Source organism: Lepisosteus oculatus, chromosome 8 (assembly GCF_040954835.1).
Source record: "Lepisosteus oculatus isolate fLepOcu1 chromosome 8, fLepOcu1.hap2, whole genome shotgun sequence".
Lineage (NCBI taxonomy): Eukaryota > Metazoa > Chordata > Actinopteri > Semionotiformes > Lepisosteidae > Lepisosteus > Lepisosteus oculatus.
Genome location: NC_090703.1, coordinates 21,130,577 through 21,148,257, shown reverse-complemented (window position 1 = coordinate 21,148,257; position 17,681 = coordinate 21,130,577). Strand labels below are relative to the sequence as shown.

General features: G+C 40.6%; 1 protein-coding gene across 4 annotated transcripts in view; it reads left to right on the top strand.

The window, feature by feature from the left end:
• LOC102696514 (tau-tubulin kinase 2) overlaps positions 1–17,681 on the top strand; it is a 58,525-nt gene that overhangs the window by 22,237 nt on the left and 18,607 nt on the right. Inside the window, exons 3-12 of one of the 4 annotated variants that reach the window (XM_015351024.2) lie at positions 143–290; positions 5,421–5,494; positions 6,416–6,556; positions 8,050–8,154; positions 10,388–10,417; positions 11,414–11,449; positions 11,933–11,971; positions 14,659–14,724; positions 16,975–17,067; positions 17,414–17,539. In XM_015351024.2, the coding sequence (XP_015206510.2) occupies positions 143–290; positions 5,421–5,494; positions 6,416–6,556; positions 8,050–8,154; positions 10,388–10,417; positions 11,414–11,449; positions 11,933–11,971; positions 14,659–14,724; positions 16,975–17,067; positions 17,414–17,539 (858 nt within the window). Of the gene's footprint in view, positions 1–142; positions 291–5,420; positions 5,495–6,415; positions 6,557–8,049; positions 8,155–10,387; positions 10,418–10,793; positions 11,101–11,413; positions 11,450–11,932; positions 11,972–14,658; positions 14,725–16,974; positions 17,068–17,413; positions 17,540–17,681 lie in introns of those variants that run through there. The other 3 variants (XM_069193378.1, XM_015351027.2, XM_069193379.1) reach the window with 3 other exon arrangements.

Below are 17,681 nucleotides of genomic sequence, written 5' to 3'. Positions count from 1 at the left end.
CACCACCTACAGGTCCACCAGAACCACTTACAGCTACAGCCTGGTTTTCCCAGGGAAGTCTGTCCCAGTACTGAGCAGGCCCAGGCTTGCTGAGCTTCTGGGGTCCGACCAGAAGGTTTTAATGCTGTCGTGTTTTCACCAGCTGAAGAAGATTGGCGGGGGCGGTTTTGGGGAAATCTATGAGGCCGTGGACCATCTGACGCGAGAGAATGTGGCGCTGAAGGTGGAGTCGGCGCAGCAGCCCAAACAGGTGCTGAAGATGGAAGTGGCCGTGCTGAAGAAGCTGCAAGGTCAGTATCCCCTTCTGGCTTTGTATTTATTGGCTTTAATGTGATTTAAAGATATGGTTAAAAAAGTTTCTTATGAAAAATATGGAATATTTATGGTAAGAGTATTATTCGTAATACATATAAGTACAAATATACTAATTATTCATAATTCCATCAATCACCAAACAGTTATATGAAAATACCCTTTTCTTATACTAGACTGTCCCTCTCAGAAGTACAATAATTGTAGTTGGTATACTTTGCCAGCCTACACTATCCAATACAGTATACAGAAACCAATCTAAACGGGTTATTCTGACAAAAAATTTAGTAATTCTTAATTTGTTTTATCAAGTTGTATGCACAAAAGAAAGACGGTACCCAGGTCTTTTCAAATTTAATTAACTGTGAATATTTTAAACATTAAAATAAAATGAAATCACTGAAAAGGAGAAGACAAATGCAGATTAAAGAAAAATAACATACAGTAAAAATAAAAGCATTCCATAGTTAATATAAGGTATGACCTCCATGAGCATTAACTCAGTCCTGGCAGGGTTTGGCACACTTGTCTGATGTTGTTGATCCCACACAGATATCTGTTGGACCTTTGTCAGAGGACAAAGATGTCCGGCAAAACTTCAGCATTGTGTACACTTGCGTTGTCCTGTTGGAAAATAAGCAATCAGCGGATTGTTTTTCTTGTACTTATCTATTAAATCAATGTTTTGACATTAACAGTGGCTTTGTCAGCTGTAAATGACCATGCCAAATATCATTCTGAGCAGAAACGGTGTTGAATAACTTTAAATGATAATGGAGAAGAATGAAAAAAGAATCTCCTTTTTCTGCAGCTTGGCATGTGAAGCAGCAGCTGTGACTGATTAGAGGCATTTCAGAGGCAGTTTCATTTGTTAGTTCAGTGGCATAACCTTATAAGTACATTTCAACATACAGTATATGGTTACACATCACTATGCTATGACCATTCTCTGTGTATTGGTAAGCCATCCTATAGGGTTTTCTTCTTATATCTGAAAGGGAGCTTTTGCCTCATGTCGATTATAGCTGCTGTAGAAACAACTAGTACAGGCTCTGCTGTTGTCTTGCATATTGAAGATTAGTGTAGCTCTCGCAGTTGAGTGGCGCTAAATGGAACAATGAAATGTGCATGTTTCAAAAATGACCAAAAAGAGTGGTCTTCATAAGAAAGAGAATGTACAATTGGTAAAAAAAGGTACTCAAGATTATTTTCTCTTGTTTTTCAATGCAGCTCGGTTCTTTATGCTACTTATGACATTTCATCGAAGTGATTTTTGCTAATTGGCAGTCTGCTCTTCTGTGAATAATTGATTTGTAAGTTGGGTATATGTGCCCGATACAGTTCCTTGCTTCTTAATTTGAGATATATTTGGCACTTCTAATATATAAATGTCTTTTCACTGAGAAAGCTTTGTTATGAATTCTGCCTGCTATGTAGCAGATACTGGTTTTAATTAAAACTGGGGATTCGAAGGTCAAGGTTGGCTAAGGTGAAAAAAATCCACTAAAAGATCATAGAATGACGTCACAGAAATCTTTTCATGTAAGCTAATCCATCCCTCCAGAGTGTCCTTAATAATTGAAAGTGTGTTTTTTTTTTTGTTTCATCTTAGTTCTGCTGGGCTATACACTGTAAATGGTCTTGTAGGAAGTGGCTTATCAAAATGTTTGTCAAAGCTGACTGGGGGAAGTTTACTGGTGCTTCTGAAATTGTGTTCTCATCACGCTCGCGGGCTGTCGGATTTAATAGTACCTTGCTGAGAACCTCTTCCAGGATTTGCTGGGAAGGATTTTCCAGGAGACATTTAAACTAACAGCCTGCTCCTTGAGCATCTTATCTCTGTCTATAAAGCATCGATTTTGTGCATTAAAGCTAAAAAATAACAGTGGGATACTTGCAATACCATGGACAAAAAAGAGTGGATTGTGTAGGAATCAACAGAGAAAGATCAATGTAGCCTTAGAGATATGAGAAATGGGGGGAAAAAACGGCAAAGGTTTGTAATTACCTATTTATTGAAAGTCTAAATGTTGTAAAGTGTTCTTCACCAGTTCCTGGATATTATGTTTTATGAATTAATGGATTTAAATTTCTCAGTCCTTCATTAAAGCCTGAACTCTCATGTTTTGTGGCAAGATAATGTAGAAGGCTGCCGTCAGGACAGGGTTCAGGAATGGAGGAGCTGCTGTGGATCCTACAGCTCATGGGTCCAGTGGGAATAAAGCCACAGGCTCCAGATTTCTGCACCTGGGCTTCAGATCAAGACTCCAATTAGATTTCCTAAGTGGTGAAAGGAGACATTTAGCTATCTCCATTTTTTACTTTTTCTCTGCTGCGCTGCAGAAAATCAATGCCCTGGGATCAGGTTTGCCTTATATAATAGCACTAATATGTTTAGAAGTTATGCTGCACTGCAGGTCAATTTGCAACTCATCTGAGGGTAATAGATTGAAACACTAGAATCCTCCCCCTCCCTGTGCCTGCGCAGGCACTGCTGTCAAAGATGAGATTTTTTTTTTGAAATCCTATTCAGGGTCTGAAGAATATGTAATTTTGTGATTTTCCAAATCTTAACTACCTGCTGTGTTTCAGATACAGAATCTAATGGTGTATGCCAAATTAACATTTGCTATTATATATTGTATGCACTCTTAAGTTGTCCAATTTGCATTGTCTGCGTTCAGTTCGTTTTTACTTTATCGCACACCCCTTCCTTACCCTTTGTAGATTTACCTGGCACGGGCTAGTGAGATTCCGCGAATCTGCCCAGGGTAATCGGAACACAGTGTTTACACACCAGTTGGACTTCCTAATGTAATTCCTGGGGGGCTCCAGCAGTCATTTAAACAGCTGTACTGCAGTGTTTTAAGTGCAAAGAGCTTAATGCATCAGTGCATTAAGAAATATCAAACATTTTCTATTTGTTTCATTTAGGTATTGTTGACTATTCAGATTAATGTACAAGGGAGTACTGTGAGTGTTTTTGTACTTTCACATTGGAAGAGTCTCAAGTGAAGATGGCTTCTGTGTGTGACCTAGAGCCATTTTATGTACTCTTTTTATGTTATGAAACATCAAATGATAATTGGCATTTATCATTTTGTGAAATGGTAAAAGCTACGCATACACTTCTTGCATAAAAATATTTTTCTCCAGTGTTAGACAGCTGATGGTCTTATAGAGAAGAATGTTGAACACTGACTAAGTTACCTGCTTTTGCCTTAAATATGTCATCTAAATCTTTGTGCAATTTATACTATCCTATGCATCTTATGATTTTGGGTTATTTGATTGTGCTAGATTATTTGGGCATTTATTTGTGTTGAAATATCAGAATGAATCTTTGAAAGCTGTGTGGGAAATAAACATCTGAATGTTTTTCATGGCCTTGAAGCCTTGCTGTGTAAAAACCACCCAAGATGATGGGCTGGCTTGTGACGAGTTCACAACCGAGCTCAGCCCTGTTCGTTCTGCCCTTCAGCTCCATCCTTGCGTCTTTATTCACCTGAGTGAGCCTGTGGCTTCAGAGAAGGGTGACCTCTGTATGTCAGCCTGTCTTCCCCCTGAGCCTGCCTGGAATACGCATCGCTTTGGGTCTGTGGCAAAGATTAGAAAGACTAGCGTGTGAAAATCAAATGTAACCCGCATAATGAAATCTAGTACAACTGCCTTGTGATTTTGTTTGTTGTGTTGTGTAGCCTAACGGAACAGCAGGTGGTCTGTCCATGCTAGTCTGGAGTCAGAGTTTAGTGTGGCGAAACAGGCTGGCTGTGAGACTGGTGGACTAAAAGAAAAATGGTTTAACATAGGACAGTCTTCTCCTGCCAAGTGCTGAATTTTGCTACTCTTATGTGTACGGCTGTGGTTTGTGTTGCACTGTTGTCTCCCCCCGCCTCCCTTCAGTGTTCTGTTTGCCCTAGCCTGACAGCTGGCTGATTAATCGGGCAGCGAAACACACGCCCTCCTTGCGTTTCTGTGCTGAACAGTCCATCGCGTCCGATTCCTGCATCAGGCCTGGATCGTTCCGCCTGTCACAGGGGGTGAAGCGGAGACTAAAAGCCCCTTCCACTAGTCCTTCAGGAGTAAAGGACGTTCCCAGCCCCCAAGGAGAGGACAGAGCGTCAGCTACAGTTGCTTGCTGCAGTCTGTAATGAATGACTCAGTCCTGTTCATCTCTGGCACAGCTCTGGGGTGCAGAGTACCTGAGGAGCTGTAAAACTGCTTCATAAATTGTCTGGCTTCCTTTTCTCCAGCTCTTGCTGCAGTGAAGCAAACGTCCATTGGCCTTTTTCAGGACCTGATGAAAAATGACCTGCACAGCTGCTAATGACTTACAGCAAAAGTGTTTAAGAAAGAAAAAATGTATTGTTAAAACTCTTCTTGCATGCAAGAAGCTCAGAAAACCAGTTCTTAGCACAAATCCATTAGTATATGTGATGCATCATAAAATTGCGGAATTCAATTAGTTTGCATGATTATTTTCAGTCCTAACCCGAAAGAAAAATGCAAATAAGATGGTTCAAAGACAATGTTAAGTTAATGAACAGGAGAGATTTAAGATACACTTGGTTAAAAGGGAAACCAGTGGCTTAAACATAGATTTCTATACCATTTTCTGTTGTTGATATGCTGTCCCAATGGGGAAAGTCGCCTCACAGAAATTGCACTGCAGTTCAAATGGTGTTTTTCTGTAAAACAACACTCCCATTCAGCTCCGGTTTCCTCTCACAATCTAAAGATCTACTGGTAGGTTAATTGACCTCTGGGAAAACTGGCCCTGGTGTGAGAGTGTCTGTGTCTCTGTGTGTCCTTGCACCCATTGCTTGTTAAGATAAGCTCCAGCTCACTTGTGACCGAGAGTTGGATGAAGCAGTTAGAAAATGGGTGGATGAATACCCCCATTCAACTGCTGCAGGTTGTTAGCACAATTCAGAGTGTGTTAATATATATACTTTTCCTTATGAAGGCAAGTATTTCTTAATGTGGCTATTGCAATTGCGGTTTCCCAGGAAGGCTGCATTTGACCGAATCAGTGACTTTATCGTCGTGAATACTGTGCTGCTAGCATCAGTTTTCAAAGCAGTGCTGATCCTCTTCCTCTCTGGCAGGCAAGGACCATGTGTGCCGGTTCATCGGGTGTGGACGAAATGATCGCTTCAACTACGTGGTGATGGAGCTGCAGGTATGGGAAGGAGAAGGCTTTTGGCCCACTGGGGAGATGGAGCGCGGTTCTGAAGAAGCTTCAAGTTTGTGCTGTGATGCAAAGTATTATGGGATTTAATTAGCTACCCGCACTTTTGTTAATGAGCTGTTCTCTCTTGGTTGTTGTGGGCAGTGCACTGCACAAATTAATTACTGCTGGAGGTATTATAAGTGACAATAATGGGACCTAGGCGGCATGGTGGTACAGGGCTGCTTTGCAGCTCCGTGGCCCTGGGTTCAATTCTAAGACTGGGGTCCTATCTGTATGGAACTTGTATGTTCCTCCAAGTGCTCCCGTTTCTCCCAAAGCCCAAAAACATGCTGGAAGATTAATTGGCTTCTAGGAAAATGAGCCCTGATGTGTGCGTGTGTTTGTGTCTGTGTGTGCCCTCCAATTGACTGGCGTGCCGTCAAGGGTGTACCCTGCTTTGTGCCCATTGCTTGCTGGGACAGGCTCCGGCTTCCCCACGACCCTGAATTGGAAAAAGCAGTTAGAAAGTGGATGGAATGTAGAACCTTAAAATAATGCATTTTGGTTTCTGTATTTTATCAAGCTCTGCCATCTTAAAATGAGTACCTCTCCATGCTATCACCATAAATATACACAAGGCCATGCTACCGGATACGAGTGTACTTGTGCTTTTGTGTTGTATGTTGGGTGAATTGTAAAGCTTAGTTTGGTGACAAAGCTTCTTATTTGCACATTCCTCTGCTGTCTGTGCTGGTTGCTGTGCTTCCTGCAGCATTTGGATTTCTCCGTGCTGCGGGTCAGCATGTGCACGGCGCTGCGTGAGCTGAGCTGACCTGGCCGTGTGTCCGCAGGGGAGACGTGACGTAGAGCATGCGTGACGTTGATGTGTTCGGGCCACAGTCCTCCGGCATGTGTCCGTTCATCCCACAGGGCCGGAACCTGGCAGATCTGCGCCGCAGCATGACCCGGGGCACCTTCACCATCAGCACCACCCTGCGGCTGGGCCGGCAGATCCTGGAGGCCATAGAGAGCATCCACTCCGTGGGCTTCCTGCACAGAGACATCAAGCCGGTGAGTTAGGGATAGCAGATGGCTTCTTAATTCAGGGCAGGGAGGTGAAGGACCTTTTCAATGACAGTCTGAGCATTGTTTTCAGCCAGAACTGGCATTAAGAGCTGAGAATAGGAGTGGACAGTAATTGCAGCTGAACCTGACGGGTGTAATTGTTTTTTTGCTGTAAGTTAAAGTAGAAGGGTGCACAAGAGCTATAGAGATGTGTCTCTGTGTCCCATCATATGTGACAGAATGACTGTGTACTGCTCTTCTTGGCCATCATAATTCAATGAAAAACTTTTAAAGCAAATGTTAGAAAATAAATAATTCTGTCATTTGTTTATTTGCAAAAATATGCAAGTGCTATTTTCTTTCAAACCTGACAAAGACCCATATGGAAGAAAAACAGCCCTGTGTTTCCATATCATCGTGTAAGATATCTCTATTGCATTACTTTTTATTTCTTAAAATGTTTATTCTTAAAGTGTTTGTTGTAATGCTGGGGTAAGCTTTGATAAATAAAAATAAGAGTTTTAATAATAACAATTCCTTACACTTATGTAGCGCTTGTCTGGACACTCCACTCAAAAAGCTTTAAAGGTAATGGGGACTCCCCTCCACCACCACCAGTGTGCAGCATCCACCTGGATGATGTGACGGCAGCCATAGTGCACCACTACACTTCCCACACACCAGCTATCAGTGGAGAGAGGAGAGTGATGCAGCCAATTCAGAGATGGTGATAATTAGGAGGTCATGATTGGTAAAGGCCAATGGGAAATTTGGCCAGGATGCCGGGGTAACACTCCTACCCTTTTTGAGAAATGCCCTTGGGTTTTTAATGAGTCAAGACCTCGATTTTAGAATTGATTGAGCTGGAAGCTAATTGTTTAGAAATTTAGTGCGGCCAAATATGTTTTATGCTCACCCAATTTGGAGTCGCCAGTAGTGCGTCAGCTACGATTCCTGTGACCACACACAACAGAGAATGAAGAAGTGCAATCAGACTCCTCCAACCCAAACACCATCAAGCTACTCATTTTTCACATGCCACAGCCGCTATGTAACATGCCAAATGTGCTGGGGGAATTCCAGTCACAAATAACTAGAGACTTAACCCAGGCTCTAACCCGGGATTGTAGAGCTCAGACTGGGCTTATATACGTGTGCTTGCAAGACTTTGACTCCTAGTGTAGTGCTGGAACAGTGTGGAAGTGTCCACTTTATTCCCCCACTCCTGTCAATTCATATCACATGTAAACTTATAGCAGATATTTTAAACACATTGATTTTGCTGTCATTCATTTTTCAATGTTTTCTATTTTAAGATGCCTTGGTTAGAGGTCATCTGTTTCGAATGGATGCATGTATTGATGTGATCTCAAACAGCAGGTCTGTTTCAGCAGGCTAGCAAAATTAGCTCTTGAGTTAATTTGATGTCACCTCAGTAACGCTCAAGGAGCGGCAGTGGCTGGGAACATTACCGGACCATTTCCTGTGCTCTCTTCCAGTCCAACTTTGCCATGGGCCGTTTCTCCAGCACCTACAGGAAATGCTACATGCTGGACTTCGGCCTTGCGCGCCAGTTTACCACCGTCACCCAAGAAGTGAGACCGGTCAGTCCTTTTGCCTTATTATCTGTTTTTACAGAGCAACTCTTCTGACTCACCAGTCCTATCGAGTAAACCAACTGAGATGCGTGTGGTATCAATATCAGGCTGCTGCATGACTGTCTGCACTCAGCCTGCATGAGCTGTCTGGCGTGTAGTTCCAGGCCAGGCTTGTAGACAGGGATGTGCTTCTTTCATTTGACTTTGTAGCTGTTCCACAGTACTTAGTACTAGTCAATCCTGTTCTGTTAGCAATTATTTAATTGATTCTTATGTTTTCCCTTTTGCCATGTCCCACTATTTTGTCTCTGACTTCTTCATCCAGCAGCAGGAGGATTTTTTATGTTTTTTGCTCAAAAGGATACAAGTGTGGAATACAAAGGACTCTTCTAATTAGTTTTAAAACTTTGAATCGACTATTTGAAAAGAGCAAAAGGTGGTCTTTTCTGCTTAGAGTAAGATTGCCCAAGCTAGCTAATTATTTTATTGGATCTTGCTCTAGTTCACCGTGTTGTAGGTGGAAAAAGTGAAGAAAACCAGACTCAAAATGTAGAAATCTGAACCTATTGCATTTTTTTCCCCATGTAATGTCGACATTCAGCTAATAAATACTGATAAATGAATGAGTCTGAGGGAAAAACGCACAGCTGGTAAAGAATTGCTTAATGCTGGAGATCTCCACCAGGAATAGAAATAGAGAGGAAGGTTTCACTCCCCTTTTCTCACTCGCATAGTAGCCCCCCTCTGTCAGTACTTCTGGTGTGTCTGTAGATTTTAAATTCAGCTTTTATACAACCATCCATCCATTTTCCATAAGTTTGGTTTCAGTGAACCAGAGCCTAACCCAAGGTAGGGAGACACAAGCAGGGACCACACACTCGGGATCGCCAGGAAGCAAGTCAATCACATGGCTGTTACACGTACATGCACATGGCAGTGTAAGCAGATGCAAGTCAGTGTGGATGTGGTATTTGGGTTGAAACTGGAGCACTTGGAAAAAATCCCATAGTCTGGGGGCAAACGTGCAAACTCCACACAGTGTGGGCTCCTCTCTCTGGAATTGAATCCTAACCCAGGAGCTCTGGGGCGGTAGCACTAACTGCCATTGCCACCATTTAAAAGAAAATAGCCTTTTAAATTATATATAAACCACTGAGTGACAATTTCTGTTAATAATTTGGGTCCTTATTGAGATTGATTTCTGCACAAGGATCTTCATCAGCCAGATTAAATAGAGGGCTCTACAATGTGATTAATTGCATAAGAGGGAAAGCACAATACTGTCTACTCCAATGCCACAATACTGTCTACTCAATGGAGGGATGAATGTTTCTGCATTTCAAAGCTTCTATCAACAATGTTGCATGTATCCCCCCACCCCAGCATCCCTGTTAATGACATTTTACTTGGACAGTGTGCTGAAGCTTACCAAGACCCTGCCTTTTCAAATTTCATCCCTATCTCTTAAGAACAATGACATCAGCTTATTGCAATCCATCTCACAGCTGCTTCTCTGCCATACCTTATGAGCTTTTGCAGTTTAACTGGAATATTTTAAAACAAAATATTTTAAAAGCTCACTTGAAAGGAAGAGTTAAGGAAAAGGAGGATGTGATTTAAATAAGTAATCGTCCCAGAGTTTTCAGGACCATCCGTAAGTATTCCGGTCATAATTGTTGTTGACGAATAGAAAGGTATTCACTGGGAACTGGATAATGTTGAAGAATAGAAAAGCATTCAAAATCTTCAGTGTGTGCACCACTAAAAATCTGGCCTGATTTTGCTCCTTGTTTTATTGTTGGTGTTTCATGAGATATTAACACGCTGTTGGCCTTTTTAGGTTACTTATACAGTTTCTTAATACCTCGTGTGGGCATTTTTAATTGAAGCATGATACACTGATTGTCTATTTTTTTTTATGAAATCACATGACTAGAGTTCAATATTTTGTCATCACATTCAACAAATTTCTTAACATTCAACAAACTCATTTAAATGTAAATAGCATTCATGTACCCAATTAGGAATTGAGTTAAAATATAGATTATTATGTATTAGTATATCTACAGTATATCATGGTTATTTTCTGTGCTGCTTGGACCAGATTGTCATTCTCTGTATGAGCTGGTTCACTGAAATTAATTTCATTCAGTAACATTATCTGCCGTTTTGGACACAATTCAGAGTGAAAGTGTGCAGGAAAGTGAGTGAATGACTGTTTCTAATGTTATTTTAACAGGGAGAGGGCAGTGAAGACAGTTTATCGCAGGTAAGACTAGGATAGTTGGAGTTCAATATCTGTGGACCAACAGTGAAACCCATTTAGCACAAACCTGAAGAAAGTCAGAAGTTTTACCATTAATTCTTTTTTAGAGGGTGTCATCGACTGTATCAAAAGGGCTTTGTTCAGGTCTTTCTCAGGACATTGCTCCTGTTAGAACAAGGTGTGTGCATTTCTTATAGTGAACTCGTAATCTAGGACTTGATATTCTGAAAGGGGCTCTGTTCCTTCACAGGTCTTCCATGTGGATGAGCTGGATTTAAGGGTCTTCTTCGAGAATGCAGTAGCTGCGGATGTTTTGCAGTCTAGAGGCCTATTGCATGTGACGTGAAGCTGGAAATCATACCTGTTAAAAAATAAAAATTAACCCAAACAGTTAATGATGTGGTTCTGGACTCTGAACTAGTAAAGCTGGATCTGGGAAACAGTGATGCTGACAGAACCAGGGGTGGTGCTGTGACTGAACTGGCTCGAGTCTTGTCTCTCTGCACTGCTGTCACTCGGCGGTTTCCTGCCCTACAGCACAATCTCGGCACGAGCCACGTTGTCTGCCCCTGTCAGCATTTAAATGTGGCTGCTCCTGCTGCAGATAGCAACGTGAAACCTGACAGTTTTGCCAGAGGAGTCCTTGTCTGCCATGTTCTGTGCAGGAGGAAAGTAATGTGACTTAGGTATAATGCTTACTAGGTATTTCAGGACAAATTAATAAGGCCCAATCAAACATAAAGCATTTATCACCACAAGAAATGTATACCTTGTCTCTTCTTTAAGAAAACAATCTGAACTTGCAAAGTGGTAGATGGAAAATCTTCAATGATGCTGCAGTATGTAGTTCTTTATTCTCGGTTTGCTTTTCCTGTAACAAAGGTATAGTAAAATACTTTTAAGAATATGGTTTCAGATTTGCATAACAGATTCTTACAACATTTCTATGAAAGGAGCAAATATTTAGATATTGCTAAGAATGACACACTGTTTTAACAGAGAGGGATCAGTGACCATGGAGATGACATGTCTGAGGTAAGAGAGAATGTGTCAGTCATTGGAAAAAATCAGTTTTGGACTGAGGTTCACACAGCAACTCGGATTACTAAAAAGCATTAACCCGTCAAACAGAGCTCTTTGAAGTCCCTTCACTGACTGTTTTACCATGTGAGCAGTAAAGGAATTATAGATGTATTCATGTTAAAAAAATCACACAAAGTAATTGTAAAATTCATGACTTAGGATTCTTAAAATAGAAGAAAAGGATGTACAGTAAGGGTCAGCAGTGGTGCAGTAAGAGTTAGTTTTGATTTTTCTTAGTTTCTAGAGACTTGGAACAATTTGTGATCAGTCAAGTAGGAGATCTGTTTAGTTATGTTGAGATCATTGGAAACAAACATTTGAGCACACTTCTTTCCTGATCAGTACTGTTCATTTTACAGTTGTAGTTAAATTTGTAATTATCATGTAACAGATATTATAAAAAGGCAAGTGTTACAGTGTATGCTATATTGACAGGGAGAGATCAGGGAAGGCAGAGACAGCTTGTGTCCAGAGGTAAGAATTTTGTTTAAGTGCAGTCTAGCAGAGCTCCTCATTGATTTTATATATAGTGGGTTGGATAAATGACATGGTGAGGTTTGATTATTTTGTGTGCATTGGTACATCCGTTATTTTTTAATTGACACATTAAAAATGTTGACATGATAAATGCAACAGCCTCTTGAATGGACCTGTAATTAATACATCTATCGAGAAGTGCAGAGTTTAGAATTGGAGAGGAGTGGGGTTTACAGCAACTTACTTAATAAAGGAACTTCCTTTATTGTTCCAGATTGGGAAATTTGCTTTACAGGCAGTAGAAAACAATACATGTGTACAATACGTAATACATTTAACACAACATGAACTTGTTAACAAATAAGAAATTTTAAAGCATAACAACAGCAAGCAACAAACTGTTAAATTCATTTTGAGATTTTTCCAGTTCATTTGAAATCTAGGAATGTGGCCTGGCTATTATAAAAATGTACAATATTTCTCAGGCTTATTTGGACGTCCCTGGAAATCAATTCAGGCCCAAGAAGAATTTCCAATAGAAAGCTCAACTAGAGATAGGCAGTAATTAGTCTTAAACTGCAGAGGCATATTTGGAGGCCTAACACAGCATTTGTGTCCAATGAAGCGGACCTCCTACATCTTGCACTGCAGTCTATCGGAAGAAAATCACATTTGAAACATAGTAACAGGGTGTATTCATACAAGATATGCATTATTAAACAATTAATTTTACAATTAGCATGCAGTGTTTTTCTTTGAGAATAGGTAGCGTAAGTGGGGATTAGACATGCAGGTTAATGGATGAGTGTGGTGTTCAAGGGAAACTGCGATCTCCTGTCCCCAAGGAACAGAGTCTGACCAGTTCTGTTCTTCTGTGCACGTTGGGGAGGGAATGCAGAATGAGCTGTTTCTCTGGGGAAATCCTATGTGAGGAGCACCTTTACAGTAGTAGGTGGTGTAAAGATTGTGTATTTGAACACCTCTGTCAGATCTGGTTGGTTTTACTAGAATAATGGTGCCACAATTGCATGAATTGTAGAAGAAAGTGGTTGGAGGTTTATGTAACTTAAGAACACTGGTTTGTATTCGGATTATCTCAGCCTTAAAATCCTCTCTCAAGTCAAGTGGTTTTCTTCTGGTTTAAGTGACCATTGTTATTTTTGTCTGTCTACATTACCTATGAGTAACATATCATTGAACAATTATAAGAGGGGGATTATTCATGCTTTTAACAATCTGAGATGAACAATTTGATAGTTTCAGTGGAAGCAGCATTCTGAGATGGCGCTTGAGGTTTAGAGCCAACGTGCTGTTTGCTTAGTATTTTATTTGCTCACAACTCTATGCATATTCAGAACCTGCACTGTGATATGTGAAACAGGAGTAATAATAAATCAGCTTTTCCCAAGTGCAGTGTTAGTGTTTGAATAGTGGGGGATGGCTGCCTGGATTGGATAGCGCTTTGCTGCAGTGCCGATGTAGAGCTCCAAATGGAATGTCTTTTGCTCTGGATAACACAGGAGCATGATGGCCAGATTTCAGTGTCTTCCTCTCGCGGTTTTGCCGTCAAATGCATAATTCTCCTGACTCTGCTCCTCGGGGGAATTTACATGAATAGAAACAGGCATAAAAGTCAGTATGTTTTCAGACAGAAAAGAAAGGCTCTGCCCACGTTCTGTTAATAATGAAATATTTTCACTGGAGACTCATGGGCTTGCAATTGCACTTTCTGCTTAAGAATTTGTTCATAACTTGTGAAAGGTTTGCTATTTCTGATGTAGAGGGTTCGCTATGCTCACAGCCCCTTCTAATTCTTAGAAGATGCAACAGAATTGGAAATGTTTGTCAGATAATAAGGAAATTTATTATTCAAACAGATTGCAGTTGAAATCTAGTACCCAAACCCGTGTTCGGCCTAATGTAAAAAAAAACATTTACACTTGTCTTTGATGTACTTACAAAAATCTGTAAAAATTAATCCAAGCCTAAGATGTCATGGGAACAAAATAGCTAGGAATGTCTCTAGTGTATTTTTATCCAGTAGGTTTAAGCATGCAAATCCCTGGGCAGTAGCAAGCACTTTTTCCCAGGGGCACTGTTTGCACACAATAGCAAACTGCTCTGAAGTGAACCCTGGGGGTTTCCAGAGGTTTGCTCTTCCTTCCCAGCTGTGATGCATGTTCCCATGGACCTCAGACTCGGCAAATCAACAGTCGTACCATGTAATTGCCTCATCAGCTTGATGTCATGGCTTTTTCAATATGGTGCCTTTTAACCTCTTAGCAATGGAGGATGATGAAAATCTTTATATGTTTTGCCTCTGCCTCAGTAATGGCAGATTTTACCTCCTATATACAAACTAGATAACTACCATATTTCTGCAAAATGAATTACCATGTCCTTCTTGAAGAAAAAAGGAAGCAAGTTCTCTGGTAAACATCTAAGGATGTGAACCTCATTGGAATAAAAGTGGCCTATCAAAATAACAATCCTAATCAAGTCCTAGTCACGAGGAATCATACATAATCTGCTGAAGATGCGTCAGTATGCATGATTTTTTCTTGGTTTTGCTAGGACACCCTGTTATTGACGAATCACGTGCTGAAAAACAAGGGCTTTATGTTGGCCTTGCCTGATGGGTTCTGGATAGAGGGATGTTGATAGACTGGCTCTTTGTCTTGCAGCCTCGGCCTGTGGCAGGGTTCAGAGGAACAGTGCGGTACGCCTCCGTCAATGCGCACAAGAATAAGGTATGTAGTGGCCCTTGAATTTCTGCCTATACTCCTGATGCCAAGAACTAAACTGCTTAAAAATCCAGTGTTGACATCTTTGAAAATCTCATTAAAAAAAACATTTTCACTTAGTTTTGCTGGGAAGTTGGATGTCAATGTGGAAATGCTTTTCTGTAGTCTCATTATTTTAGTAACATGACTGGTTATGATGAAATTGTCTGATTGCCCTAAATTACTTTATGTGATTATTAGACTATAATCTGGAAAACTAAACACGGTTATAGCCTGCGTACTGTATGCTGCATATGATACAAAATGCATATAGGACCCATACAATGTAGAGAAGAGCTGGAAGACTCAGTTTAGGGCTCTCAATATCTGTTATGAGTTTACAGTACATTGAAGGATCTTAGGAGCTTTTTTCAGTCTAAGTAGAACATGACTTCTCACCTTGAATAAGATTTTCCATATGTTAAAAGGAAATAAACAAGAGGGAGTGATATTATTTGAAATTGTGCACAGAACTGTAGGACAAAACCAGAAACATACTTGAGGTCAGTAAGTTACCAGTTTTTTTGCAAAAAAACAGCCAACTCCATCAAGTTTGCAGATGAAACCACAGTTGTAGGTCTGATCACAGACAATAATGAGAGGGCCTACAGGGAGGATGTCAATCTCCTTACAATGTGGTATGAAGACAACAACCTCACCCTCAATGTCAGCAAAACCAAGGAGCTGATCGTTGATTTCAGAGAACTGCAAAACGCTTATACATCAATGGGACTGAAGTGGAAAGGGTCAGTAACTTGAAATTCCTTGGTGTGCATATCACCGAGGATTTTACATGGTCTCTCAATGCCACTTGTCTGATTAAGAAAGCACAGCAGTGCCTGTACTTCCTAAGACGGTTAAAAAAGGCTATGATATCTCCTAAGATCCTCACTAACCTTTACTTATGCACTACAGAAAGCATACTGACAGGTTGCATCATAGTGTGGTATGGCAACTGCAGTATTGGTGACCGCAAAGCCCAACAGCGGGTGGTGAAAACTGCCCAGTCCATCACTGGGGTTGCTCTCTCATCCATCCAGGACATTTATGACAGACGGTGCTTGAGAAAAGCTTTAAGCATCATCAAAGACCCCACATACCCCAGCTACAGACTGTTTGACCCTCTACCATCTGGAAAACGGTACCGGAGCATTTGTGCCCGGACTACCAGATTCAGAGACAGTTTTTACCCATACACTATCAAACTATTAAACTCCCAGCAGCCTCTCACCTATGATCTGAACCCTTATGGTGTTTTCTCTATCAAAATTCAACTGCACATTGAAATCTACTTCTGCCTCACATGTCAAGACGTTCACTCCATATCATTTTGTATCCTTTATTTCATTCTGTTGAGCTATGATTTTGCACAACTGTTGTTGTTTTGCACATTGCCTGTTGTCTCTGTCTTTCTTTTCTTTCACAATTGTACTGTTGTTTTTTGTGCTATCTACCATCTGAGAGCTAGCTAAACAGCATTTCGTTATACCATATACCAGTATATAAATATAATGACAATGAACTTGAAAATAAAATTGATAGATTACTAAGACCCTGAACTTAATTGCATAATAGGGAGACATAATGGGCTGAATGGTGTCTTAACATTTATTTTTCTTATGTATTTGTGTTTTATTCTTTACTCTATAGCATGCATAAGTTTATGATTTGAATAGACATTTACATGGGTCCTTTTGAATTTCCTACACTGACAGGCTGAAGAAACTGAAACCTTTTAGTCTTCAGTTGAGAAGACTGAGAGGACCTGATACAGGTTTCTTCAGAATGAACAGTAAACACAAAGGAGCAGACATAAGTAGATGCTGTCCATTTAACGCTGAAATTTAAAATCATGTCTTTACACAAGGGCTGTGGAGGTCAGGAATATGCTGCCCAGCTATGTTGTTGAAGCTGATATCCTGGCATCTTTAAAGCTACAGTACTACCTGCCAAACTGGCTACATGAACAGAATGGGCTTTTCTCTTATGTTTTATGTTCATCTTACAGTACATCATTCTGTCATGAAGTGTGTAGGCATATTCACCAACACAATCTTCTAAAACCAGGTGGATTCTAGGATCCTTTCAGACTCCATTCGTGAAACAATAGCTATCGATGAACTGTAACCTATTTCCTTTCTTCTGTGATGCTCCAGAGGAAATGGTGAAGGCATAGCTGTACTGAGCATACATTTCCTGTGTCCTATGTACCTGTAGGAGATGGGGCGCCATGATGACCTCTGGTCCCTCTTCTACATGCTGGTGGAATTTATGATTGGTCAGTTACCCTGGAGGAAGATCAAAGATAAGGTTTGATCATTTTGTGTTCTATAAATTTTAAAGCACCAGTCTGGTAAAAAGTGAATTACTTATACGAATAAGCATCTAGGAATGTAGACCTTGAAAAGAAGAAAAAACTATGCTGGAAAGGTGCAGTATTAATGTAAAGAAACACATCATGAAAGGGTTTAAGCGTACATCTTGTGTTTTGAAAGCATGAATGTACAAGAACAAGTGCAGTTAGTCCTGGAAATAGGAAGCACTATTCTAAAGCTATGTTCCCTGTGCAGTGACTTTGCTTGATTGTAATTGTCATGATGTTCTTAATTGCTTATGCTGGTATTTACTGATGCCATGTTCTTACTGTCCCTTACAGGAGCAGGTGGGTAAGCTGAAAGAAACCTATGACCACAGGCTTATGCTGAAACATCTTCCTCCAGAGTTCAGCATCTTCCTCGATCACATCTGCAGCCTGGACTACTTCACTAAACCTGATTACCAGGTGGGTCCTCAAGACCTTTGTAGGTTAGAATTCCATGTGTGCTGTGTTTTTTTTTTTAAAGTACTGTAAAGTATATTTATGCATCTGTCTGCCCATCTAGTTATCACAAATTACTAAATTAATTTGCTTACACTTGTATCCA